This window comes from Sorex araneus, chromosome 4 (assembly GCF_027595985.1).
Source record: "Sorex araneus isolate mSorAra2 chromosome 4, mSorAra2.pri, whole genome shotgun sequence".
In the NCBI taxonomy this organism is placed as follows: domain Eukaryota; kingdom Metazoa; phylum Chordata; class Mammalia; order Eulipotyphla; family Soricidae; genus Sorex; species Sorex araneus.
Window position 1 is genome coordinate 132,243,106 of NC_073305.1, and position 27,014 is coordinate 132,270,119.

The window sequence follows — 27,014 nt, forward strand, 5'->3', positions numbered from 1 at the left end:
AGGAGGAGGAGGAGGAGGAGGGGTGGGGGGAAAGCCCTGAGCTGGAGCGCGGCCGCGTCCCGCGAGTCCAGGTGTGGCCACGCCCCCACCTCGGGCAGCTGTAACAGGCGAATGGGAAATCCGCGGAGGGTGGGGAAAGGAGCGGCTGTCGCGTTAATGCAGACTGAAAGTGCTGGGGCGCCGCGCGGGCCTCCAGTGTTGCGGAAAGGCGGCGCAGCGCGCAGCAGCACCTGTCCGCCGCCGGGAGCCGCGAGCGGGCTCGGGACGGACGCGCGCGGCGGCGGCGGCAGCGGCGGCGGCAGCGACAGCGGCAGCGGCAGCGGCAGCGGCAGCGGCGGCCGCCGGGGGAACCGCGGGAGCCGCGGTGCGCGCCCGGACTCAGCCCGCGCGGGGACGCGGGGGGAAGGCGGACTGGGGAGCGATGCGCCACACTCCTCTCCGATGTTGGATATTTGCTTGGAAAAACGTGTGGGTACGACCTCGGTAAGGAACTTCATTTTTTTTTTTTTTTTTGGGAAATTCTGAAGTTGATCAGAAAACTTTTCTTTTTTTTTTCTTTTTTTCCCATGTTGAGCTAACATCGCCAGAAGCCAGAAAAGCGTCTGCTTTTAAGGCACTGTCAGACGTTTATAAGACTTTTTTTTTTCTTTTGCCCCCTTCTCTGGATGAATCATTAACCCTTTCAGTTCTAGGCGTGATTTGACACAATTCATTATTGAAATTTCATCCCCTCGCTCCTGCCCACCACCATCTCCTCCTCTTCCCATCCCACGGTGGTGAGGGGGAAACGGATCGGGTTAGTTGGCTTTTCCTTTTTTTTTCTTTTGTCCCAGTGACGAGTTATTGATTTCTCCGGCATCGTGACTTGTATATGTTGGAGGGAAAAACAAGCAAGCTGGTTTTAAATCGTGACGGAAGGGGAGAGACAACTTCGCATCTAAGTTTTTTTTTTTTTTTTTAAGAGCGCGCGGGGAAGGATTATTGCTCATGTATTAGGGAAGAAATAAAGAAATAGAAAGCTCAGCTTCCCTGAAGGATTTTCATGATTATGTTTACATCTGAAAGAGGACGCCTTCCCTGGAAATGATGCCCGTGTTTCTACTTTTTATCAAACATGACTATCTGGGAAAACATTGCTCAAGCTGTTTACCCTTTTTTCTCTCTCTTCGGAAGCACTTTTTCCAAACTGGGGCGCTGGGTTGGAGTTGCGGGAATATCCTTATCAATATACCAGTGGATGGATGCGGAGCTTGTCCTCCGGATCCCTCCTAAATTTGTCGTAACTTTAGTTACAGTAAACTGTAGCCCCTCAGTAACTTCTGGGAATTGGTACACTTTCAGATTTAAATGGAAAGTGCTATTTGTAGCTGAGGACTCCGAGAGGAATTCCCTCCAGGGAATTCTATTGAACAACTTTATTTATTTATTTATTTATTTTGGTTCCTTCCAATTTGGCACGAGATGCCCCCAAATCCAAAAAAAAAAAAAAACCACCCCAACGGTTGGAGCCATCGGCAGCCCCCACCCCCGTTTTTATTTTCTTCCTCTTTTCCTTTGGTCCTAACAATTTCGGAAAGGCTGCAGCTCAGTGATGCCCCAGGATGCACCCTTTTTCATTATTGCGTGTGAGAGGATGAAAGAACTCAACAGTAGAGGGGGGGCGAGACGGGGGAGGGGGGGAGTTGTTTTGAAAGTTGTTTTGCGTAGGGAGCTGGTGGGAAAGTTCAGTCTTCCCCATTTGGAAAAGGCAGGCTGGGTTCCGCTCCTGCACCACACGCGCTTTCCATTTTTAGCTTCATTCAGAGGCAGACAGAGCTCCTTCCTCTTCCTCTCCTTGTTTGTGACACTTTTCTGAGGCAGCTTTTCCACCAGGGCTGAGGGTCTGGCGGCCATGACCCCAGGCGCTCTGGGACCCAGGCTTGAGCGCCCACATTTTTCTATTATGAGAGGTTAAAAAAAAAAACACCCAGGGATTGATCAGAGGTGTGTTTCTCGCCACCCCCCCCACCCTTTTCCCCCCATGAGGTTGCCAGACTTTTGAATTATTTTTTTTTAAACCAGCATTTAAGATCCTTGCTTGTGGAAGACACTCTTTATACGGCTTTTTGGCGCTTACTCAACAGTGCCAAGCACTCCGTCCGTCCGCATCTGCTTTGAAAGGCCTGGACTCCTGTATTAGTCATCGGCTCTCTGGAGGGAGCACAGGACAATGGGGATTAAAGGCCTTTCCCTTCTCTTCCAGGCTGCCCCGAAGTGTAGTAGCTCCGGCGCTGTGAGGTTGCAAGCACTGGCCGAGGGGACCATGAAAATGGACATGGAGGACGCCGATATGACTCTGTGGACAGAGGCTGATTTTGAAGAGAAGTGTACATACATCGTCAACGACCACCAGTGGGATTCTGGTGCCGATGGAAGCACCTCGGTTCAGGCCGAGGCATCTTTACCCAGGAACCTGCTTTTCAAATATGCCACCAACAGCCAAGAGGTAAGCCTCCCTGCGTGTGGCATTTCTGGAGTGCCCCATCTCCTTCCTTGCTTTCAGGCCTCAGATCTGGGAGACCCTGGTTAGAAGCCGCCGGCACTGGATGGCTTCATTCACTTTTCCCTAGATTTCTCCTTCCTCCTCTCAGCCAGGCAGCCACAGTCCATCTCCTCCAAAACTGGGCCACAAGGGCTCAGCTCTTCACTGGGGACAAGTTGACACATCTTGGAGCAGAATTGCTCAGGAACCTTGAGGACGCCACCGGCCACTGCTCGCCCTGGCCCTGGCCCTGGCCCCCTTCTTGTACAATAGCCTATGAGAAAGGGGGAAACTTTTTCTTAGAAAAAGTTTTTTCCTGTTTCTTTTGTCTCCTTTTGGGCCGGAGGTGGCTTTACTCTTTTTTAACGAGCCGGCTTTATTAGCTGGGTTTCTAAAATTATTTTCAAGACCTCGACGTGTTTATGAACTGCAGGCCTGGTATAAAGCACACAGGGGTTCATGTAAAAGTGTCCTCTGTCCGATGACTTCAGCGCTAACCACTGTTTATCTGTGGCAGCTTCTTTGCTCGGGCCGGACTGGCAGGCCCATTCCTTTTGGGCCTCTGAAGTGGGTACACTCTTTGTTGTTTCAAAGGGGCTGAAAACCCAAACTTAAAATGAGCAGAGGAATCGTGTTTACCCTTTTATAGAACTCTTAGAGCGAGGCGTGATGTTTAGCTGTGAAATAACTAGTAGAACCACCTCTTGTGTGGAGAAATCGGCCACTTCAGCCGCTCTGGCTAGTTCCTGCGGAGCTGAGAGGCAGGAATGGCCCCTCCATAGACTTTACCATGAACCGCAGGCCACTGTCAGTTCTGTGAATGCCTTCAGAGAGGGGTGAGAAGGAGATCATTAGCCGTAGAAATCCATAGCTTAGTACAGGATTCATTACGGCCTTGTTAAATCACTTTCTTCCTTCCCTTAAGAAACAGCATTTGAAGGAGTCGGGAAGCCTCTTTGGGAAATACTTTGTCTCTTTCCTGTTTGTGTGTCTGAGTCCAGTGTTTTTGGTGAGGGGAAGACACAGCTGTCTAAAATTAAATCAGAGCAACTCTGCTTTGAGTTTCATTAAAACGCCACCATTGAGTGTGTGTGTGTGTGTGTGTGTGTGTGTGTGTGTGTGTGTGTGTGTGTTTGGTGTTTGTTTTTCTCTGCTGAGAGAGTGGAGGCAGGTTTTATAAAAAGCAAAATTTAAATAGTAGTTAGACGTGAGCATTACCAAAAAATTAACCCTAGAGGTCAGCCTTAATTACGCCTCTTCCTGAAAGTAACACTCTCCTGAATACAAAGTCTCTGAATATGTGTGGCCCATGGAAATCAATATAGGATTTGTTTGGGTATTTAAGGTTTAGTGGTGGCTTTTAAAGTACCCCCCCATCACCACCCTCATATCAAATTCAGCCAAATATTAGTATATGCCTGGGGGTCATTTGTTTGGTGACCGTCCAGTTCATTTGGACTGAAATAAAGATCTCCCTTTGGTGGCTGCTCTTGGCCTCTGTCTTATCGACAATTCAGCTCTGTTAAAACTTTTTCAGTTTCTACCATTCTACGGAAAGTCACAGCTAAATCAGGTCCTGAGTGCTTCTAGATTAGGGAGTGCAAGGTTCAGAGACAGTCACCCCTGGACAGGAGTTCGCTCACTTCCTCAGCCAGTGCTGCATGATTGTGCTACAGTGGCCCCTCTTGGTGTCACTGTGGTTTTATTTATTGTCTTCACGTATTTCACACTGATCCTTCATTTAATGTCTATGGTGGTTTCTCTGTGAACCTCAAACTCCCTACTTCAATTAGGGAGGTCCCCCAAATATATATATAAATGCCCGTGTTCTAAAAAGAGGGTCTTTTTCAAACTATCCTGGGAGTTCAGATCAGGGTTTTCTTCCATGTTTTTGCATTTTTTTTTTTTTAGTTGAAATACTTGAAGAGTCACATAGCCTCAGTCCCTACTCATAATAAAATCAGGAAACCCATGTAAATGACATTCTAGTGTCTTAAATTTACTCTAGAATTTATTCCTCATTTTCTGTCTCTCCCTCCCTTTTATGAAATTTGGGAAAGGACAGCTCCTTTGGAGGGAGAGAGTACTGTGGTATAAAATCTGCAAACCAGTCCCAGGACAGAATTCTCCAGGATGGATGAAACGTTACGTTTTCATTTCTCAGTTAGCCCTTTCAGTCCTGAGAGCTGTGAAAATCGTGGGGGAAAGCCTATGTATAGATGTACATTTTTTCCCCCAACTGATTTATCTTACCCTTCTGTAAGTTTTTTCATTTAAGTAGCAGAAGATGTTACATTTTGTACTGCTGTGCTGACATACTGGGGATTTTTTTAACAAGACCATTTTTTCGTTATGAATTTGTGCTATGTGTCAGCGCCTTTTTTTTTTTTTGGTTTAGAAACAAAACATACCAGCTATATTTCTGATCGTGACCCTCATTTTTAGATTGGGTTTAGAACTGTACTGCACTTTTAATGAGCATGTTCTTACTTCCTATTTCCAGAACTCAAACCAAATATAGACATACTATTCAAAAATTGTTAAGCATTTTTAACTGATGGGTTATTCTTTTAGGGGGGATTTTCCCCTGGTCAAACAGAAATAATCTTCTCGGAGTACTTGAATGCAGATCAATTTAAACGTTTATAGCCTAAAAGCAGTGGCTTGTACTGAGATTGTTCAGGTTCAAAGGCACTGTGGCCCTGTGGGTCTGACCTCCCAGAGTCATATGGTGATAAACATCAGATGGATGATGGGGACTCCCTCAGTGTCCATTTTGATTGAAGTCCATTATTAACTCAAGCCATCTAGAACAAGTATCTCTCCCCAACATGCAATTCCCTCTTCTTCATACTGCCTTTTATTTAGGAGACAGTATACTGGGACATTACCGTGTTTCCTTTAATATAAAGATAATTAAGGAGGAAACCTTCTAAAAACATCCCCATTCACTCCACCCCTTAAAAGGAGGGGAGGAGGGAATCATGAATTACAGGCTAAAAGGCTTGATGTCCTTAGGAGTTCTAGTCATCTTAATGCAAATGTCCTTATATTCAAAATAGGACTTTACTTCAAAGTCATTTTTTTATGGGGTGGGATTCAGGGAGGAGGAGAGAGCCAGGCGGTACTTAGACTTTCATGTCATTTGATAGGAAGATGTGCTCGCCCCATTCAGACCTAAATGCTGCAGAAAATTCACCATTCTGAGTGTCTGATCCCTTGAAGGGAGAAATTGACCATAAAAAGAAAAAGGTGTCTGTTGTCCCATACTTACATTGAGGTCCTCACTCACTCCCCCATCCCCAAGTTATGAAGTTTTTATTTTGAAAAGTGGAAAATAAGTCCTTTTTGGGCCCGGGGTCCCTGGACGTGTGCGTGTGTCCTGTAACTGCTGACACTGATCACCGGGGTTCAGCTCCGCATCCAACGCTTCGTGTGGCCAAAGTAGGGCAGCGTCCTCCTGGTATGAGACTTAACAGGTGGCACGCAGCAGCCTGTCCCCCATGGAAATTCTTTAGGACCCTGGTCAGTTCCAGTGAAGGTTCCTTCCTGAGCAAGGTGCACACATTGTTAGTGGGTTTTGTTCCCATTTGCGAGATTGAAGGCAGGCCCGCACCACACCCGGTTTCTCTGAAGCATGAATTTGCTTCTAGGATATAATGTGGCCGGCTAAGAGTCATGCCTGGATCTTCTCAGGGCTGGGGGAGAGCTAAGACTTGGTCTTCAACACTGCATTAAAAATACTCGGTTCTTATTCTGACTCCCCCTTCCAGTTACCTGGCTGAGCCCCACAATCTGACAGTTGCAGCTTTTAATCTTGCTACGGAGATGTTTAATGTGTATTAGAAGGCAGAAGGGCTGAAAATGGCTATAGATTATGTAGGCGACAGGATTCCTTTCAACCCGAATTCTATGATTTTACATCTCTTGATCCATCTGTGTATTTGTTTATGTACACTTGAGCTCTGTGTCTGTGAAGATCTTAAAATGTGAAGGTTCTGTTCCACTTGTAAGGATGATCTAATATTGAGACTGATTTGTTTCAGGGATTTTTCAGGGTTACCATAGACCTCTACTACCAGAGATTATTTTTACTCACTTGCTTGTCTTTCCCGCTGTATACATACCACTTACCAGTTAATAGACGAAGGGGTTTGGGCTCAATCATGCCTTCCCCAAATTCCTTTGTAGGAACAAAATTCCACGGTGCTTCTTTTGCCCATAAGAGACTGTTGTATGTTTTCTCCGTGTAAGAGTAATAACTGAAAACCTAAAGGCCCATTGGTTAGCAAAATGACAATTCTAGAGAAAAACTCTGACCTCCATGTCATGCTGCTTGTTGGTAATCAAGCTCTGAGTCCCAAGACACTGTCTGCAGGAGACTATAATTTAAAACAAAGTTGATGAACCAGTTGAGTGTCTTTCTTAAAATTACTGCTTTAAAGTGGATATGTTGAAAATATCAACTGCTAATTATTGGCTCACCAACAAATGACATTATTTGTTTTTCCTGCTTGTCATTTTAATATTATGGAATAATCACTCAAATATGAATGCCGAATGGTTTGCGTGTCATGGAAGTCAGTTCCATGAATTTCTTAAATTAATTAGGCTTAATAGTGTATCATAAACAATGAGCCTCTGAATAAGTAAGTATAATTAAGCTGTAGTGAATATTTTTATCTGAAGACTGTGCTGACAGAATCCTGTCCCCAGTAGCTATACTGCTAACAAAGATCAATAACAATGAACTGCTACAGAAAGGGCAGATAGATGTAAATGAAGGCAGGGGCAGAAGAAAAATGAAATAAACATCTGCTTTTCTCAGCTCTACCAGAAATTCATAAAAGACCCAAAATAACACTAGCTCACCAACTTGGTTTCAACTTGCATTAGGTTTAGAAAATTTTTTTCTCTCTCTTTCCAGTTTAGATATAAATATGGCTTAAAAGAATACCCAATTAAAAAAAATACATCGTTGAAAAGAAATCTATCTAAACTGTCACAACTACATAGACTAGCGCTTGTTCCTTAGTGATTAAACAAATTTAAATTTCCTGGAGATTTTATTGAGATATTTGTGGTGTGTGTGTGTGTGTATGTGTGTGTGTACACTGATACGATATACTGATAGATGATACAACCAAAATTTTATATTCCATCATGAACTGTTACTGGTTTTTATATTAGGGGCTACCATTTCAGATGCACACTTACACAGGAGTCACTAAGGATAATAGAATAGTAACTAAATAAAATAAACATTATACATATCTTCTCTGTGGTCCATTTCAGTAAGGTAGCAATAAGTAATCTGTAGGACATTCTGAACATAAAGATTTGAACAAAAATTAAAGTGGGAAAGTGAGTAAATCAAAACCAAAACAGAACTCTAACTGCAAATTGTATGAAGGATTACTTACAGAGGAGTTCTTTTGAATAGTGATGAATTGCTTCCTGATTGTGGTTGGTGATTTTTTTTTTATCCCCATCCCCCACACCTTAAAGAAATTTACAATCAAGGAGGAACTGGCATAGTTAACATGTTTCTTTAGCAAGGCCCAACAAAGTCAAATGTGTGATACATCCGTCTGAGAAGGTCATTTCCTCAGATCTCAGAACCCACAGTTCCACTCTGTTTAAATTCCATTTAAAAGAAGACGTGACCACAATCAAGTAGAAGATGGTAAAGAATGAAGTTTCTTGAAAATCTATTGTAGAAAACCTGCAAACTAGAGAGGAAAACAAACCAAAAAAATAACTCATCCAAAATGAAAAATGTGTATAATATGTTTGGTTTCTGGTTCCTGGGGCCTTGTGGCACAACCAAAGAGCATTATTTTGGTTTCTGAGGTCAAAATTATTTTATTTCCTTCAAACACTATGTTTATGGTTTGAGGGAGAAGGAGAAATAGAAAGTGGGAATAGGCTGAAATGGTATAATTGTGACCATTTAATTCTGCAGGATAGAATGGTTATTCTCTGTTCTTGCATTAAAAAAAAAAAAGGTAGCAAAAATATAGGATCCTCAGTTACTGCATAATCTCTAGACTTTTTTATGCTTAAAGTCGAGTGTGCTTGCTTTTGATCTGTGGCAGAGTTGAAAAGAAGAAACTTATTTTTTAAACTAGTGTAGACGCCAGGAACACCTGCTCTCCATATCACAATTTTGTCGTTGTTGGTTGTATTACCACTTGACAATTCATTGAAATTAAAATGGTTGGTTGATATTTTAGAATCAAAGTAATTGTTTCTTATGTTTTACCCTCTTTAGGTTATTGGAGTAGTGAGTAAAGAATACATACCAAAAGGAACACGTTTTGGGCCTCTAATAGGTGAAATCTACACCAATGATACAGTTCCTAAGAACGCTAGCAGGAAATATTTTTGGCGGGTAAGTAAGGAAAAATTTTCCAGACTCATTAAGAATAAGGGGGTGGGGGGTGGGGGAGGAAAGGAGTTAGAATGCCTGGATCATTTCCTTTTCAACCTGTGTTGGACTCACCACCAGTAATCCGCACACAGGGAATTCTGAGCAAGTATGATGAAACTGGCTTCGTGTTTGAGCCAGGAAGCACAGCCTATGGGTAACGGACATAGAGACGTGGACTATCTGGGAATCAATTTCTGCAATTAATTGGAGCTTTTATTTGCTTTGGGAGGTCTTAGGGGGATGTTTTTTGGTTTGGGAGCTACCCCCAGCAAGAATCAGGGCTTACTCCTGGATTTGTGCTCAGGAATTGCTCCTGGTGGTGCTCAGGGGACCATGTGGAATATTGGCAATCAGTTGTTTTATCTGCTCTACCATCTCTCAGGCCCCCCAAAAGGAAACAGTCTGCTGCTTGCTTTAAGGGTAGCATTATTTGCATTTCTCTGCTAGGAAGTAGTGATGAGTCACCAAGTCTTAGATTTCACTCCTTCTTGATTTCTTGCTGAGTTAACTTTTAATTGAATGGAAGAGTACTCACAAATGAATTAATCAAAAGAAATGATCCTTTGTAATTATTAAGGAAGGATGAGTAGAAGTTGGTGTTGGTGGACTAGAGATGGAGAATAGAGCTCAGCCTAACCTAGGACTGTTTCAAATGCATCTGCAACATGAAACTTTGACAGTATGTAGGTTGCTCCATGGCATGAGAAAAATGCTCACCATCATTCAAGAGGGTAACAGCAAAAACTGTGTTATGCTTACTCTGCCAGTGTTTCCTCAGAACACTTCAATCTTCTGGGCAAATGTCTTTATAATATATTTTCTAGTAGAGGAGAGATAGTTCAAGCAACATAACATATGTAGAGCATGTCTGAAGCCTTGAGTTCAATTGTTCATCCACCCCTACCCCAGTGCTGCTTCATCTAGCCCCCTGCTTGGCAAAAAAGAAAAATAGACATATTTGGGAATTGCACCAAAGAAATGAGATTTTCACTATTTTCTAAGTTAAAGAGAGCAATAATTGTTTGCAACGATTTGTTTGCATTTTGCGTTTGTTTGCATTTGTATACTTACAATTTTCATTTAAGAATTACTCATTCTTAATTTATATTTACGGCATGACTTATAATGGTCAAAACGTGAGTGCATGCTTGCCTTTATTGCCAATAAAGTCTTAGAAGAGAAGGGAGTGTGTATATATCAAAGGTCTGAGTTAAAGCAGCCCAGCTAAAGTCTCGTTAACATGGGGTCATTTTTAGGTGTGTTTTTTTTTTAATTTTGTTTGTTATGTGATGTCAAGAACCGAACCCAGAGCCTCACATACAAGACAGGTGTCTCACTGCCAAGCTATACTCCCAGTGCCACAGTGATTTTGTTTTTCTTGAAAGACAGGAAACCTAAGGACACCCATCCCTTCACAGTTCCAGTTTCTCCCATTCATTCAAGAGTCACTCTAGGTAACTGAATTACCTTCCTTGGGAGGTCCTGTTAGAATCCACATGCAAAGAATATTGTGGGCGATTCTACATCTCCTACTAAAAGCATCCTGCTTTTTTGCTGGCGGAAATACTAACATCTGTTGTGAAGAAAGAAAAAGTGCCATGCAGATTACACACTTGGAGGAGAGAAGGGATGTGCGAGTTGAGAAACCAGTGACATTTCTTGTAACTGTACTTATGAGTCAGCACATTTTTAATCTTCGTGATAATATATGGAAATGTCGTGAGGTGACAGGGAGCAGTGTTCGCGCGACGTAGGCATTATTTCATTGGCTTGTGGGGGTGTGTGTCTTGTGCCTGTGACTTCATGGCGTGGACATTTCTGTTTCTAAATGAGGCTAAAGTGAACTGTAGTCTGTGGAAAGCTGCCTGGAATCCGCATATCCGTAGCTTTAGAAAGCCGTTTCCGCCCTCTGAACTGTGCAGTGAGCTGCGATGGCACCTCATGTTCCTGGAAGTTTGCACATCAGAGTAAACAAACTTGAAAACCCCTCTTGATAGCAGAATTCACCCAGCCTTGTTCCATTTTCTCTTAACAAAACACACCGCAAAAGCTCTCACAAGCTGCTTTGATGAAGCCACATGTATTTCCCCCTTCACAATTTACAGGAAGTTACTCTCAAAAGAAAGTGATTCTGGTGTTTACTGCCTGTATTAAAGGGACAGAGTTCTTTTTCATCTCTGATAACGTTTGTGTGAACTATAGAAATGCATATTAGGCTGACATAGCCAGCTTGTGACTGTGAACCGGGCTGTAATAACTTGCTGTCCAGTTAGAGCGAAATACCTGCTACGAACCAGGCTCTGCAACTTTGAGGCTACCTGTCGCAGATAATCAGGTATTGATTACAGATGTGTAAGGAAGCTTTTCAAGTCTGGAGAAGAGGTGGAGGTTCTTGTTTAAGTGGGAGAGAGAGTCTTTGGACAGATCCGGAGTTCGTGAGGCACAGTCAGGATGTGTGTGTTTTAAGTTTTCCTCTTCTCTGCCTTTTATCTGAACTAAATGAGTGCAACTCCAACAGCTGTTTTTTACTGTGGACAAACTGAATTCTTCATTGAGCTTTGCCTTCAGAGAATAGCATAGCTTCTTCCTGGGCTATTTCCCCAAACAAATGCCGATGACTCTGTGAGTGGTGTTTCATCCAAAGTCCTCACAGATAAGAGGGTTCCCTCTCCCCTCCTTGGGCATGAAGGAAAAGAGCAAGGCTGGACATGTTTATCAAGAGGAAAAGTGACTTCTCAGTAGACTGTCAAATTCTGGCCTCGGTCCCTGTGCTCACTTGGTTACGGCAGGTGAAGTTCACCTCTGTCCCACCCACTGTTTCCACCAAAAGGCTGGGTTCCAAGTATTCATATGATCTAGTATGACTTTAGGACTTGGAGGGTTGGGGGTGGAGGATGTTTGCATAGTTCAAGCCTTGGGCGGGGGTGTAGGAAATGGCAAGTACAGAGGCCATAGAAAAAGTTGAGAGACTCAGTTTGACGCATTTAGTTGGCTTAGTCTACTCCGTGACTCAAAGTATTCAAGTCAGCAGAATCAGAACAGAAGTTAACATTATCCATTTGATACTCTCGGGCAGTGTAGTCAGACTGAGGCAGCACTTTATGTGAAATTTAGTGTTTGATGCTGCGCTTCGATTCACCCCCACCCCCAAGGTGAAAAGACAGTGAGCTTGAAATGGAAAGGATAACTGAGAATGTGGGCCTTAGCTGTTTCTTACCCGATTTCTGCTGATTCAAGTCTCCATCAGCTAAATGGTCCTTTCTTTTTCTAACTAGGTAATAGGGGGGCCACAAATCCCAGGAGGTCTAGAACTTGGTGTATTTCTTCTTGCAGGTGCTGGGAAAGCTTTGCATTGCTTTGGGGCTGACTTTTTTTTTTTCTAACACATCTGTCTTCTCTTTGGGGCAGATCTATTCCAGAGGGGAGCTCCACCACTTCATCGATGGCTTTAATGAGGAGAAAAGCAACTGGATGCGCTATGTGAATCCAGCACACTCTGCCCGGGAGCAAAACCTGGCTGCGTGTCAGAACGGGATGAACATCTACTTCTACACCATTAAGCCCATCCCTGCCAACCAGGAGCTTCTTGTGTGGTATTGTCGGGACTTTGCAGAAAGGCTTCACTATCCTTATCCCGGAGAGCTGACAATGATGAATCTCAGTAAGTGGATTAAAGAACAACAACAACAAAAAATGCCAGTAATGTCAGTTCTGCCCCTATGAGCTAATAACATGTTGTTTAATTATATGGCTTCATCTGTTGGGCCAAGTAGGTGGCTTAAACTAGGGACTAGGGAAGGGGGAGAAAAGTTAGTCCCTTTTCCTTATTTTGAAATTTAATCAATTTTAAAAGTATTTTGAACGCCTTTGAGTAGATTTTTCAGAAAGGTACAGGAAGACATATATGCATATATGTGAATATATAATATGCATGTATAGTCACATATATATTCAGTTCTGATGTGTTCAGAGAGGATGGAGAGAGTAGGATGAGAACCGGCCCTGATGTGCCAAGTGTGTAAGGTAGCACCCCCGGCTTGTGGTAAAATATTTGTACTTAAAAAGTGTGTTGGCATATTTTGGAGCTAGGAGTTTGATCAAGTTTTGATCTGCTGTGAGCCATTGTTAAGTTTATATATAGAAAAACATAGTTATGAATTTTCAAATATTCTAAAATAACTAAAGATAAAAATATTTATCTTCTTTATGGTAAAAACCTGTCTTATCTTCTCATCACTATTACTGTAACCTCTTGTCATTTTATCTTAACAAATTTTCAGTTCCTTACATTTATAAGCTTTTACTTTTTTTTTTTTTTTGGTTTGTTTCTTTGATTTTGTTTTTGAGTCACACTCAGCAGTAGTCAAAGCCTACTCCTGATTTTAAGCTCAGGGATCTTTCCTGGCAGGCTCAGATGACCATATGGGCTGCCAAGGATCAAATAGTTTTTAAAATTCCCCTTTCGGTTTAAAACTTCCTACATCTCTAGATTCAAATATGGTAATATTTTTTCTTTTGATATCACTTTAAGCTTGAGTTGTGTGGGTCATATTAATAATTTCCTGATACCCACCCTTGACTCATATTTACTAATCATTGATGGGCTCGTCATTTGCTTTGTGTGAGGACTAACTGTAGGGCTTTGTTGTTATTGGTTTGTTTGGGGCCTATGCCTGGTGATGACCAGGGGTTACTCCTGGCTTTGTGCTCAGGAATCACTTCTGGCAGGGCTCAGGGGACTATATGAGATGCTGGGAATTGAACCTGGGTTGGACACATGCAAGGCAAGCATCCTACTGCTACACTATTGTTCCATCCACACTAAATGTAGTTTTGATTCACATTTTGTCTTTGGAAATAAAGTGGGGTAAATGTCAGCATAAACTTAAATTAAAATTTTAACTTGAACCTTAGAGGCAGTTGTCAAATCAACTACATATCCTTGTTTGGCAGACTCCAGCTTTGTAGTTAATTTGATGTTGCTCATGCCCCAGTGATCTCAAGATTATACTTATGTTCTGAAAATTTGGGACAATAGAAGCTTTTAAGACCTCCCCTCAAGCATCCAAAACTATTTTTGGTCCTTCAGGAAGAATTTTGAACAGCTCAGATATAAACTGAACTCCAACAAGAGCAGGATGGATACAAATGGTGACCAAAGAGGGTTTCTGTCTTCCCCTTCAGCAGTCCAAGAATCTCTGTCCTCTAAGTGCCAGATACCCTGGTGATCAATATTCCATCTGTTTATGGAGGGCCCTTTGCTTAGGGCCTGGGGAAAAGGTTTCTGTTCCAGCAAGATATCCCACAGGAAGATTTGCTCATTCTCCTAACTTGGTTGGCATAGCAAGTCACTTACACTAGGGGGTTCTCTTATTATTTAAACTTAATTAATTCATAGATTCAGAGAGAATCTATGATATTAAAAGCGAAGTGCAATAACCTTATTTGACCCAATCCACCTCCATGCCTTTGCACCAACCATACCAGAGCTTTTTTGTATACTTCTGTCTCCTGCCAAAGAGAAGTTTCAAAGGCCTTGCATTCAGCAGCTGGAATAGGCTTTGCACAGCACTTGACAGTCCGGTGCTTGGTTTTCCTGGCCTTTGTTGTTGTTGTTCAAAAGTGACTTTTATGTGTGTCATGAAGTGATTTGTTTTTTGGTTGTTTTTTTTTTTTTTTTGTGGTCTCAAATATCCCTTTTTGATTCTTCAAACTTTTATCTAAATGGAGGCACAATATTTTCAGATGAGCCTTTCACTGTCTAGTATTCCAGAGCGAAGGACGAGAGTTAATAATAACCAGTCACGTTAAGCCAAGACTGCTGCTGCTGATTGTGAAACTAGTTGTCTTAGGTGTGGTGGCTGATGATTGAGACTCCGATCAGGAAATTTTCCACTATTTCATCAGGCCTAATAGGTATATGGTGTCTTCAAATGAGTCGTGTTCGGTTTCCATGCTCCAAGCATAATAGAAGTTCTGTGTTTGAATCGCCAAGTGTCGGTTTCCGGTGGTAGTGATGGCTTGAGGAGAAGAGAGACCAGGAATACTGAGATATCAATAAAAATAAGTAGACAGAAATCACAAATAGGCATCTTTATAAAACTCAAAGAGCGAAAACTAGCCAGATTACCTCCGACCTACCCCTCTCAAGCTTTTTGCTCTCCCCCCCACCCATTTTTTTTTGCCTCTATGTATCTTACCCATCTAGAAAACAGTTGACCAAATTATAGACTTCTAAATGTTAATCTGCTTTCTCAGTTTCAGTTGAAAACAGACTTTGTTTTGCCTACTGCAGAACTTCTAGGTTCTTTCTTGTAGTCTTTGGGGGTTCTTATTATAGATCGAAAATGTGAGTCGGCATAATTAAGCCATTCAGAGCCTTCAGAAGCAGTTCACTCTTGAAATGACTCCGTCCGCCTACAGCCATTTAAGATTTAAGAACAAAAACAGATCTTGATTTTTCTTTTTCATGTTAACTCAAATTGCTGCTGAGTGGGAGAGTTAGAAATGACACTAACTCCACTGATTACTCAGCTGCTGAAGGATGATTTTTTGAAATGGACTTTTATAGGGCTACATCATTTCCAGCTTAGAGCATGGCCAGCGGGGTGGGGAGGGGGGGAGGGAGGGAGCTAATGTTTCCCTATGGGTATTGTGTTTGGAGTAAGATACGCATCTATTTTTGTGAAGGCATAAGCGAGCGCAAACATTGTGGATAAGATGACATGCCAGGCACGGCTGCTCTACATGGGGAATATAAATTCTAGCTTTCTTGTTTGCGGCTCCCATCATTAGCTTAGTTTCAGTTCAGCGATTGGATTATTGAGGCTCTTAACGTGAGCGCCTCACTGAAAGTGAGGCTCTGTGCTGGGAATGGAGTCGGTCGTTTTCCTGCAGACTTTCATCTACTAAGAACCAAAACACCACTGGAAAAGTTATGAGACTTAGATCGCTGGCCACCGAAAAATGATAGAAAGTCATGACAGTGAAAAATCCTGTGTCTTTGCTTTATTGGAGTGGCGTCTGTCTTGTTCATGATGCGCCCGGGCTCTGTGCAGCTCCTTCCAAATCATTCCTTTTCGCCTCCATAAAATTCCTTCCTGTGGCTGTGAGGTGCTCGGCCTATCAGCTTCCCAAGTGAGTCCTCTCTTCCTCAACCATTTCAGCTTTAAAAAACAAAAGTGACAATTTGAACTTCCTGCCTGCTGGGCCTCATTGAAAGACTGATATTGGCCTGATAAGGGGGTATTTATTTTGGTTTAGTGGCTTCAGAAATCCCTCTCCCTCCACAGGCTCTCCATCACTGCCCCCATCAGCATCTTCCCTGATAGCAGTGGCCTGACTGTGTTTATTCTGGGGCTGCCGGCTCACCCGGGAGTTACTGATAACAGCTCTGGCCAGAGATAACATTCTCCAAGGGGCTCACTCATGGCATCAGATCCCTCAAACCTGTCAGCTGAGAGAATGCATTTGAAGAGTTGAGAATCTGGAGTTCCACCCAGTGCATTTCTAGATCTATCAGCTAGCACACCCGAGGCGCTTTCTCAGTTAATTCAATCAGGGGCCTTTTTTTTTTTAAGATGACAAATGAACTATTAAGGAAAAGACAACCCCAAAAAAACAGGCTCCAGCATCATCTGCCAAACCTATGTCCTTTGTATTGGTGATATGTGGCAAGATAGCTGCCTTTCAAAGCTGTCTGTGTCCTTGTAGCGCTAAAGCCGGGCACAAACTCTTCCTGCCTCTCGAACCACCTGCACGTACCGATGATGGCTGTTCCGGGCCCGTCCTCCAAGAGCAGGTGGTGGGACCTGCACTCCTGCCCAGCCACAGTTGCTCAGTGTTCCTCAGGCAGGCTGAGCCAGGAGATGGAGCTTTCTGGATTCCCATGGTGCTCTCCTGAAGGGCATCCCTGGCTCGGTGTATAGGAGACACGCGGCTGACTCGAAGTGCTGAGCATCATCAGCTGCCCCCCAGCCTCCCCCCCCACACACACACCCCAGCCTGCTGCCCTCCTGTGCAAGGCTTTCATCTCAACTGCCTGTTTTCTTTGGTGCTCTAAGTAATTGAACTGGCTCTGGGAGTACCTGTTGTGGTTTGGCAGCCGGGCCCGTCTCACACCCCTTGTGATTTCAGGGGAATGCAGCAGGGAGCCTGGTTGGCCCTGGCAGAATGCCTGGGTGAACTCACTGTGGTCAGCAAAATCACGGAGCAGGATGGCACTCATGGTGCTCACCTGTCCAGTGGGCCTCAGCCATTTGAACAGGGGTTCAAACAGGAATTCAGCAAATGCAGGCAGAAATTGATGACTGCTTAGGATGTGAAATGAGAAAAAAAGAAGTCTTTTGTTTTTGTTTTATTTGGGGACCTCCCTTGGTGGGGCTTAGGGTTCATTCCTGGCAGTGCTCAGAGGACTGTATTGTATGTCAGGGATGGAATCTGGGTAGGCTGCAGGCCCCTTACCTGCTGTTGTACTAGCTCCGGTACTTAGATATGAGTCTGAATCTTTCACCTCTCGTTGGTTTCCCATAAGGAAACTGTTAACATCACAGTGGCTCTGGGTAGCCTGTGACACATCACCCCAATATTTTTCTTTTTTTTTCCTTTTTTTTGGGGGGCCATATACTGCAATGCTCAGGGGTTACTCATACTGCACTGAGGAATTATCTGAGGTTTATTATCAGGATAATTATCAGGAATTATCGCAGTGCTTTAGGATCACGTGGGATGGCAAGGGTTGCACCCGGATTGACTGCACAATAATAGTCTTACCCTTTGTGCTACCTCTCTGGCCCCATCCACCCCAATAGTTTTCTACCCTCCTCTTTTTTATCTTGGGTATGGGGTGGCGGGCCATGCCCAACCACGCATGGGGGTACTCTAAGCTCGCAGGTCGAAAGCTCCTGGAGGTGCTTGTGTGTGTGACACACAGGGGGCTGAGCCCGGGCCTCCAAGATGCAAAAGCATGTTCTCATCCTCTTGAACCATCTCTCTGCCTCCTCCACCCCCCTTCTGCAGTATCTCTCCTCACTAACAGAGCACTTTCTGGCATAAGGCTTCTGTCAGGGGAAATTGAGTCATGCAGACGGTGCTAGATGGATGGGTGCTGGGGAGGGGACTAGGGTGGGTTTGGAGTGGTCTGGGAGCGTCTTGTGTGAGAATCCCAGTTGGGATCTCAGGTTCTCTCTATTTCTCGGAATGACCCTCCCTTGCCTTTTTTTCCCTCCTTCCCCTCAGCACAAACTCAGAGCAACCCAAAGCTGCAGAGCATGGAGAAGAGTGACCTTTGCCCCAAGTCCGTGCCCAAGAGAGAGTACAGCGTGAAAGAGATCCTCAAGCTGGACTCCCCTCCCTCCAAAGGCAAGGACCTGTACCGTTCCAACATTTCACCCCTCACTTCGGAAAAGGACGCCGAGGACTTCAGGAAAAACGGGAGCCCCGAAATGCCCTTCTACCCTCGGGTGGTTTACCCCGTCCGGGCCCCTCTCCCGGAAGACTTTCTCAAAGCTTCTCTGGCCTATGGCATGGAGAGGCCCACCTACATCACCCACTCGCCCATCCCGTCCTCCACCACGCCGAGTCCCTCCGCCAGAAGCAGCCCCGACCAAAGCTTCAGAAGTTCCAGCCCTCACAGCAGCCCGGGGAACACCGTGTCACCCCTGGCCCCGGGCCCTCACGAACCCCGGGACTCCTACTCCTACTTGAACGGGCACTATGGCACCGAGGGCTTGAGCTCCTACCCCGGCTACCCGCCCGCCCCACATCTGCCCCCCACCTTCCTCCCCTCCTACAACCCTCACTACCCCAAGTTCCTGTTACCCCCCTACGGCATGAACTGTAACAGCCTCGGGTCCGTGGGCAACATCAACAGCCTCAACAACTTCAGCCTTTTCCCACGCCTCTACCCCGTCTACGGCAACCTCCTTGGTGGAGGCAGCCTGCCTCACCCCATGCTTGCCCCGGCCGCTCTCCCCAACTCGCTACCTTCCGACGGGGCCCGGAGGTTGCTCCAGCCTGAGCACCCTCGGGAGGTGATCGTGCCCGCACCCCACAGTGCCTTCTCCCTCACCGGGGCTGCCGCTGCTGCCAGCTTGAAGGACAAAGGGGGTAGCCCCACCAGTGGGTCCCCCACGGCGGGCACAGCCGCCACCTCCTCTGAACACGTGGTGCAACCCAAAGCTACCTCAGCAGCCCCCAGCAGCGACGAGGCCATGAATCTCATCAAGAACAAGAGGAACGTGACCGGCTACAAGACCCTGCCCTACCCCCTGAAGAAGCAGAATGGCAAGATCAAGTACGAATGCAACGTGTGCTCCAAGACCTTTGGTCAGCTCTCAAATCTGAAGGTAGGCCTTGATAAAAGCTTAATGGAATGTGCCACTAGTGTCTGTGATGGCCTGGGAGTCTTTCTTGTTTGGGGTTTTGAGGTCACACCCAGTGGTGGCTTAGGGAAGTCACTCCTGGCCATGCCTGTGTGACTATGCAGTGCCGGGGGTTGAACCCTCCCACAGGCAAAGCACATAATCAGCCCCACCGAGCCATCTTGTCTGTCCAGCCTTACCTTGGCCTGTTTGGATGGAACTCAGTTCCTACCATTGGCAATGGCCTCCCTGGGACAGGGTCATGACTCAGTGGTAGAGGGCATATGGCCCGCCTGGCCCACTAGAGCTAGTAGTGGTTGGCTCCCGGGGGTTGGGGGGGGGAGCATGGGGTGTGTGGGAGAACTGGTATCTCCGTGGAGGAGACCAAGGCAGAGAACATTTGCTGTGGGCTGAACTGCTTTTGTCACTTCAACAAAAGTAGTGCAGAATTTGGACAAGTTTCTTCCCAGAGCAGCCAGGGCAAGCTCCTGGGTGACCTGAGAGCAGAAAAACAGTGGGGTCAGGACTAGAAGCTCCATTTAAAGTCCCAGTTAACCTGGTACGTTTTGTTCATTTAGCACAAACAAAACCAAGCATTCTGAAAAGGTCAGGGTTTTCTTCTGGGCAAGATTTCATCTTGATGTTTTCCATTTTTGTTGTGGGGGAGGTAGGGGAAGGAACACCACACTTAGTGGTGCTTGGGCTATGCCTGTATTGCTAGCTCTGTGCTCAGGGATCACTTCTGGTGGTATTTGGGGTGGGGCGACCATCTGCAGTGCCAGGGATTGAACTGGGGTCTGCAGGATGCAAGGCAGGTTCCTTAATCCCTGTCCTCCCTCCAGCCCGTCATCTTGATGCTTTACTTTCCCCATATTCTGGGTGGTTTGTTGTTGTTTTTGTAGCGGGAGGTGTGGTGAGTACCTGTGTTCAGGGACTCTTTCAGTTTGGTGCTTTGAGGAGCTGCTTCCCCATGGAGAGTGTGCACTTGGCTCCCCGGGCCACTCTCTGACCCTGGATTTCTCTTTAGAGATGTCGGCATCTCCAGCGGCCAAGTCTTTTGAGCAGGAAGGTTGTTTCTCTGGCTGGTTACGAGCTGAGCTAACGCGTGTGGTTTCTTCCCAGGTCCACCTCAGAGTGCACAGCGGAGAACGGCCTTTCAAGTGTCAGACCTGCAACAAGGGCTTCACTCAGCTGGCCCACCTGCAGAAACACTACCTGGTACACACGGGAGAGAAGCCACACGAATGCCAGGTGGGCAGGATTTTCGGGGTAGAACTTCAGGCCTTGGTATAGAAAACACCCTCTCGTGTCAGCCCGTTGTTCCTCCCGGTCCCCACCCCAAGTGCTGACCGCCCTGTCGCTGCTTTTGAGCTGAGATCCTGACACTGCAGCGGGTGGGGAAGAGATCGGGGAGATAAACACCAGCTTGTGGGCCCAGGTCCAACAGGTCGACCAGTTGGCTTGATGCCATCCCAGAGGCGTGGGGAGTCACGTGGGAGGTCAGCCCCGGCGCCTCCCGTGGGCCTCCCCGTCACCTCCCATCTCCTACCCGCAGGTTTGCCACAAGCGCTTCAGCAGCACCAGCAATCTCAAGACCCACCTGCGCTTGCACTCGGGCGAGAAGCCGTACCAGTGCAAGGTGTGCCCTGCCAAGTTCACTCAGTTCGTGCACCTGAAACTCCACAAGCGCCTGCACACCCGGGAGCGGCCCCACAAGTGCGTGCACTGCCACAAGAGCTACATCCATCTCTGCAGCCTCAAGGTCCACCTGAAAGGGAACTGTCCCGCGGCCCCCGCCCCAGCGCTGACGCTGGAGGACCTGAGCCGCATCAACGAGGAGATCGAGAAGTTTGACATCAGCGACAACGCGGACCGCCTCGAGGACGTGGAGGACAACGTCGACGTGACCTCGGTGGTGGAGAAAGAAATCCTGGCCGTGGTCCGGAAGGAGAAGGAAGAAACGGGCCTGAAAGCGTCTTTGCAAAGAAACCTGGGCCCCGGACTCCTGTCGGGGTGCAGCCTCTATGAGTCCTCGGACCCGTCCCTCATCAAGTTGCCTCACAGCAACCCGCTACCTCTGCTACCTGTAAAGGTCAAACAAGAAACAGTCGAACCGATGGATCCTTAAGATTTTCAGAAGACTCAAAAGTGTTGTGTTGTGTTTCTTAACTTATGACTTGGCGAGCCAGGGCACATGTGGCTTGTACGTAATTCCAGTTTTGCGAAGCTCTCCCGCCGGCAGGTGGCCTCCCCAAACCTCGCTGGAATTAAAGAAGGAACTCCAAAGTTACTGAAATCTCAGGGCATAAACGAGGCAGACAATATATATACGTATTTTATATATATATACATATATATATACTTATTTACACCCCATCTATATATTTGAACCTGTGTATTTTGAACATTTTGTGTGGATATGTTTGCATAGCCTTCCCATTAGTAAGACTATTTGCCTAGCCATAATTATTTTTTCAATGATCATCCTTCATAATTTATTATACAATTTATCATTCAAAAAGCAATAATTAAAAAGAGTTTACAATGACTGGAAAAATTGTTTCTAATTTGAGTATAAATGTTATATATATTTTTGTCTTGTGGCCATTCTTTGTAGATAATTTCTGCACATCTGTTTCCGTATCTACAATGTTAGTAAGATTTAGTAAGCAGAGACAATTAGTTCATCTGACCTCCCTCTAGAATAATGGTTTGGTGTCGCCAAAGTCAGACAATCGATGTGTTCATCTTGGAGTCATATCATTTGAAGAGCATCGTGTAGTAACCTGGGGATATGTGTGCAGAATTACCCAATAATAACTTCCATAGAAAAATCAAAGGAATCGCAAATATCCTTGTAGATAGTTCAGTTCCCAGCCGCAGTTTACCAGAAAGACAAAAAGCCTTGCCAATCTGTGTCTCTCTCCAAAAATACAGGGTCACCTCCCCTCACCCCAAAGTCCTGTGACTTTTGCATCCCAATGTATTATCTGAAAATGTGAAGAAGAAATGCCATGTTTGAAGCCACTCGAAATGCCTCCCTCAGCACTAGTGGCTCTGTATGTGAGGTTTGGGGGCTTGAGTCCGCATGTTGTTTTTTGTTGTTGATTTTTGTTGTTGTTGTTCTGTCCAAATTGCACAAAAATGGTGCTCTGCCAGGAAGGATTTGAGGTCGATGAGGCTCAGGCCACTCTTCAGCAACAAATAAGTGAAAAAACGGGTATTCTCGTTGTCTTTGGGTAAAAGCGGGTAACGAACATTCCTATCCCCAACACATCAATGGTATTTTTTTTTTTCTGTAAAACTCCGGTTTTCCTCAGTATTTGTGTTTTTACACTTTGTGGTTAATTTAATGGAAGATGAAAGGGCATTGCAAAGTTGTTCAACAACAATTACCTCATTGAGTGTGTCCAGTTTTGCAGGTATTGGTGTCTTATAGAATGATTTGCTACCCTCGAGGAGAAACCATGTGTGCTCCACAGAGGTAGAATGTGCCATTCTATCTTCTACTCTGCTAAGCCCAAAGATTACGTGTTGGCATTCAAGGTGTAGCAAAAGAGTGATGTATATTTATAAATCTATTTATACCACTATACCATGTGTATATATAATATATTTATAACCACTTAAATTGTGAGCCAAACCATGTAAAGGAACCTACTTTTCCTAAGGCAAGAAAATAAAAACTCACACCCTTTCTGAAACTTTGCTCAATACTTCTGACCTCACTCTGACACTGGTGCACATGGGCACCTCCTGCCTGTTGTAAGAGACCCCACAACCTTAGTGCTGAGGGTGGGGGACATAAAAACCAGGGAGAAAGAGTCCATCATTTTTCACTATTAAGAACAATGGCTTTATTTTTGTTGGACCACATAATTAATGTGGTCACACCAAATAAAAAAATATAAAACTTACATTATTATTTTCTTTTCACCATTAACTCCTCTGCCTTCTTCTCCTTCCTAAATAACTGATGTATCACTGATCAAGGTGGTTCATAGAGTCAGCGTTGTGTCATGGCAACTAATGTCAGCCTGCAGAAAACAGCTGCAGGATAATCCAGGGAAACCTCAAAGCCTTACTAACGTGTTCCTGTAAGTGGTAAAACTGACCATTTGTTTTGAACCTCTCAGTGTTCAACAAATAATCCTTAATTGCAACAAACCAAAGCCATCTCACTGACATGGACACCGAGTACTTTGCATTCCAAACTACTTGTTGGTTCTTTTCTCCTGCCCTGTTTTCTTACAGTTGCAGGTTTTTAGCGATGCCTACCTGTACAGTGGCTTTAGACTCCTTGCTTCTCTTTACTTGTGACTGACTCCTCCTAGGCCTCTTACATGTGAATGTTGAGCCCACAATCAGCAGTGGTTTTATATTTTCTTCCCTTTCCTCAAAGTTAAAACTGACCAAAGTTATTGGCTTTTTACTTTGCTAGAACAACAAACTATCTTATGTTTACGTACTGGTTTACATTGTTATTTATGTGCAAATTGTCAAAATGTAAATTAAATATAAATGTTCATGCTTTACCAATGCTTGTTTTGGGTCTTGTGTGAAGGCCAGTGAACAACATCATAGGGAAAAAGGGTGGGGTTCCAAACAAATTCTGAATGGGATCTGATTAGGTCACCTCTGGCCCCCAAGCAGGGGTAATGCCATGATCTAGTCTCACCTCCATACATGTGAGTGATTTCACTACCTGCATCTGTGGTCTCACCTATCACCAGTGTAAAGTTTCTCTTTAATTATGAGCTAGACAGTGTTTTCAATCTGGGAGGTTAGCTTGCTTGCCTCTGTGTGACTCTGATTTGGGTGTGGGGTGTTGAGAAAGTAGGGAAGATGAATTCAATCCAGAAATGCCTTTCACAGGATATGTGTGTGTGTGTGTGTGTGTGTGTACATGCCCACTAGAAACATTTTTGCTAGCACCGAGGAAATCACAAGGAATGCAGACATGTGTTTCTGTATAGCTTTTCTGTCCTACATTACATCACATCTGGGGAAAAAGATATCACTTGCACATCTAAAATTAATTTTTCAGGGGCTGAAAAGATGATGGTGGGTAGGGAGCTTGCCTTGAATGCAGTCAATATAGGTCTGATCGCCACATACAGTCCCTGAGCACTGCCAGGAGTGATCCTTGAGCACAGAGCCAGTAATAAGCCCTGAGTACTGCCAGGTGGAGCCCAAATCCCACCCCACCCCCCTGAAAGAAATTACTTAATCAAAACTTTAATTTTTTTAGTACTGTTTTATTTGTATCTGGGTATTATTAGTGCCAAAGTGGTCTTGGGCCAGAAGGTCCCGAGCAAGGCTCAGGGGGTGAAAGGACGTCTACTTGTTTGTGCACTGATGCTCTAAAAACAAACCCATTTTCGTGCACAAACAAAAAATGAGGTATATTTGAGATGTGAGTAGGAAATGCTTCCTCAAAAATGCTAGAGGCCTAATAAAATAGAGAAGCCCATTGTATTGGTTCTCATGCTTGCCATGTCACCCAAGACAAAGTTCATCATGCCACGCCAGTGGCATATTAAGAAAAGAATGTTCCTTCTTACATTTGGACACTCAAAACTCATTTTTAAAAAATGCTTCTTCCTTATATTCACTTAAACATCTGTGCCAAGAAGTTGAAATGCTGCCAACATGTAACTGTGGAGTTAAGAAAACCAGAACACTATTGTCATAAACGTGCCAAATAGTGCTGGTTGCACTACTAAATTCTACAGAACCATTGTGGTAATAATTTTGCAAAACAGCCCAGTAAGATCCAGAGTGTAGCACTTACTACCATAAATCATAGTTTTTTTCCTTGGCTAAGCTTATCTTTTCTTTTTCTTCTTGAAATCCATATATCTTGGGAACACTTGTGGACTTAGTGGTTTAATGAAACATTACATGAGAAGATAATATTGACTGGGAGCTTCAATCCACCCTAGAGCCACACTGTTGTACAGAGGCTTCATGCAGCTGTTTGTACAGCAAGTCTAAAGAGCTCATCCTTTCTGAGTTTCCTTGAAACAAAAGTTTTATTCAAAGATGCCTATAATTGCCCCCCACAAAGCAATATACAGAACACACACTTCCATGGACCTATGGACCTAGTTCTGGAATATTTTCCCTTTGAGGTACAGGTAAACAATCAAAAAACCCATAAGTTTGGATTCTTCTTTAAAAGGGGATAATATAAGGCGAGTGATGTAGCCCAATTGGGAGAACTCACACCTGGCATGTAACCTGAGTTCAATCCCAAACTCCACATGACTTCAGCACATCATATGTATTTCTGAGAAATTCTGAACACTTTTGGGAATGGCCCTCAACTTGGGGACCATTGGGGTGCCTTCCATGGGGTGATTAAGAAGTTGGGAAGGAAGTCACTCAACGGTATTCGGCCATCCAGATTCTCGGGGTCCCACCATGTCCAAGGCCAGAGGATGTGGTTGGGCCGGGCAGTTTCAGGACCCATCAGGTTCACTTCAGTAGTGCTTGAGGGTCTCCAGGGACGCTCTTGACAGTGGTGCTCAGGAGAGAGTCTGATACTCAGGAGACGGTCTGATACTGGTCTTGCACATGCCCTAACCCATATGCTGTCTCCCCAGGCTGCCTCCCAATCTTGTTTAAAGGGGTTTGTTGGCAAAAGCCAGAGCAGGGAAATTAAAGTAGGTAGAGGTACATGGCAGAGGATTTCTAATACAAAAAAAAGGCCTGTAGGATAACCTGGCCTGGAAAGAAGGCCTGTACACAGAAGGAGACAACTGAATAGAATAATGACTAACAGGAAAAAGAAAATGTGATTGTTGAAGCAATCAAGAAGAGGGTTTCAGTTCCTTTACTAAACTATGGAGCTGTTCATAACATGCCCATTTCACTGACCACTTATAGTCAGAAGACTTCAGATTCTCATGGACACTGGCTCTCTGGGTAAACCAAGTCAAGAGTTCTGGGGAGGGCTCCAGAGACATAGTACAGTAGGTATGGTGCTGTCCTTGAGCTCGACAGACTTGGCACGACATAGGGAGGGGCCCCTGAGCTCCACCACGACTGATCCCTGAGTATGGAGCCAGGAGTAAGCACTGCTGGGTGTGGCCCCAAAACAAAACAACAAAACAAAAAGGAAGATTAAAAAAAAAAAAACAGTTTTGGAGACATAGCAGCCACCAGAAATGTTTCAAACCTGTGCCCCCAACCCTCCATCATAGATATTTTTCAAGTCCCAAGTCCTCAGCGCCCTCAAGTCCATTTGCTCAAAGCACTGCTGACAGCTGCTCCTGAAATAAGTGAGAATGATTTTAATCTAAATACAGCCTAATCATGCCATTTAGGCAAAAAGCACAGCAAGACTCCAAAGAGCTGTTTTTAACTGGATTTATGCAAATACTCTCCCCACCCAGTTGCGTACTATAAATTGACAAACTCTTTCCTACTCTGCTCTGCCTTCCAGGTTTGGTGAATGCCGAACTATATGTGGCCACGCACACATATCTTTCTTTCTCACTTTTAGAAACTTTTGTTTGCCTCAATGTCAATGTCTTTGTAGCTTTTTCCTATCCCTGTTTTTAAAAAGGTGACAGGTTATTCTGCAAATAGGGAATTCTTGTACAAAATTATCCAGGGTCAAGGCCATAGAGTTAGTACAGTGGGTAGGGCGCTTACCTTGCATGTAGTTGCCCAGGTTTAATACCCAGCACCT

At 44.7% G+C, this 27,014-nt stretch overlaps 1 protein-coding gene across 2 annotated transcripts; it reads left to right on the plus strand.

Moving 5' to 3' along the window:
• Positions 1 to 148: 148 nt before the first annotated feature.
• PRDM1 (PR/SET domain 1) lies at positions 149 to 23,842 on the plus strand. 2 transcript variants are annotated; one of them, XM_055135798.1, is made up of 9 exons: positions 422 to 483; positions 591 to 600; positions 2,062 to 2,122; positions 2,223 to 2,485; positions 8,796 to 8,915; positions 12,363 to 12,615; positions 18,192 to 19,300; positions 20,438 to 20,566; positions 20,871 to 23,842. In XM_055135798.1, the coding sequence occupies exons 1-9, from the start codon at positions 422 to 424 to the stop codon at positions 21,441 to 21,443; spliced, it is 2,580 nt and encodes an 859-aa protein (XP_054991773.1). In that variant the 3' UTR covers positions 21,444 to 23,842. The 2 variants fall into 2 exon arrangements, with proteins under 2 accessions (XP_054991772.1, XP_054991773.1); XM_055135797.1 differs by lacking the exons at positions 591 to 600; positions 2,062 to 2,122 and having other exon boundaries at positions 149 to 483; positions 2,243 to 2,485.
• Positions 23,843 to 27,014: the final 3,172 nt, after the last annotated feature.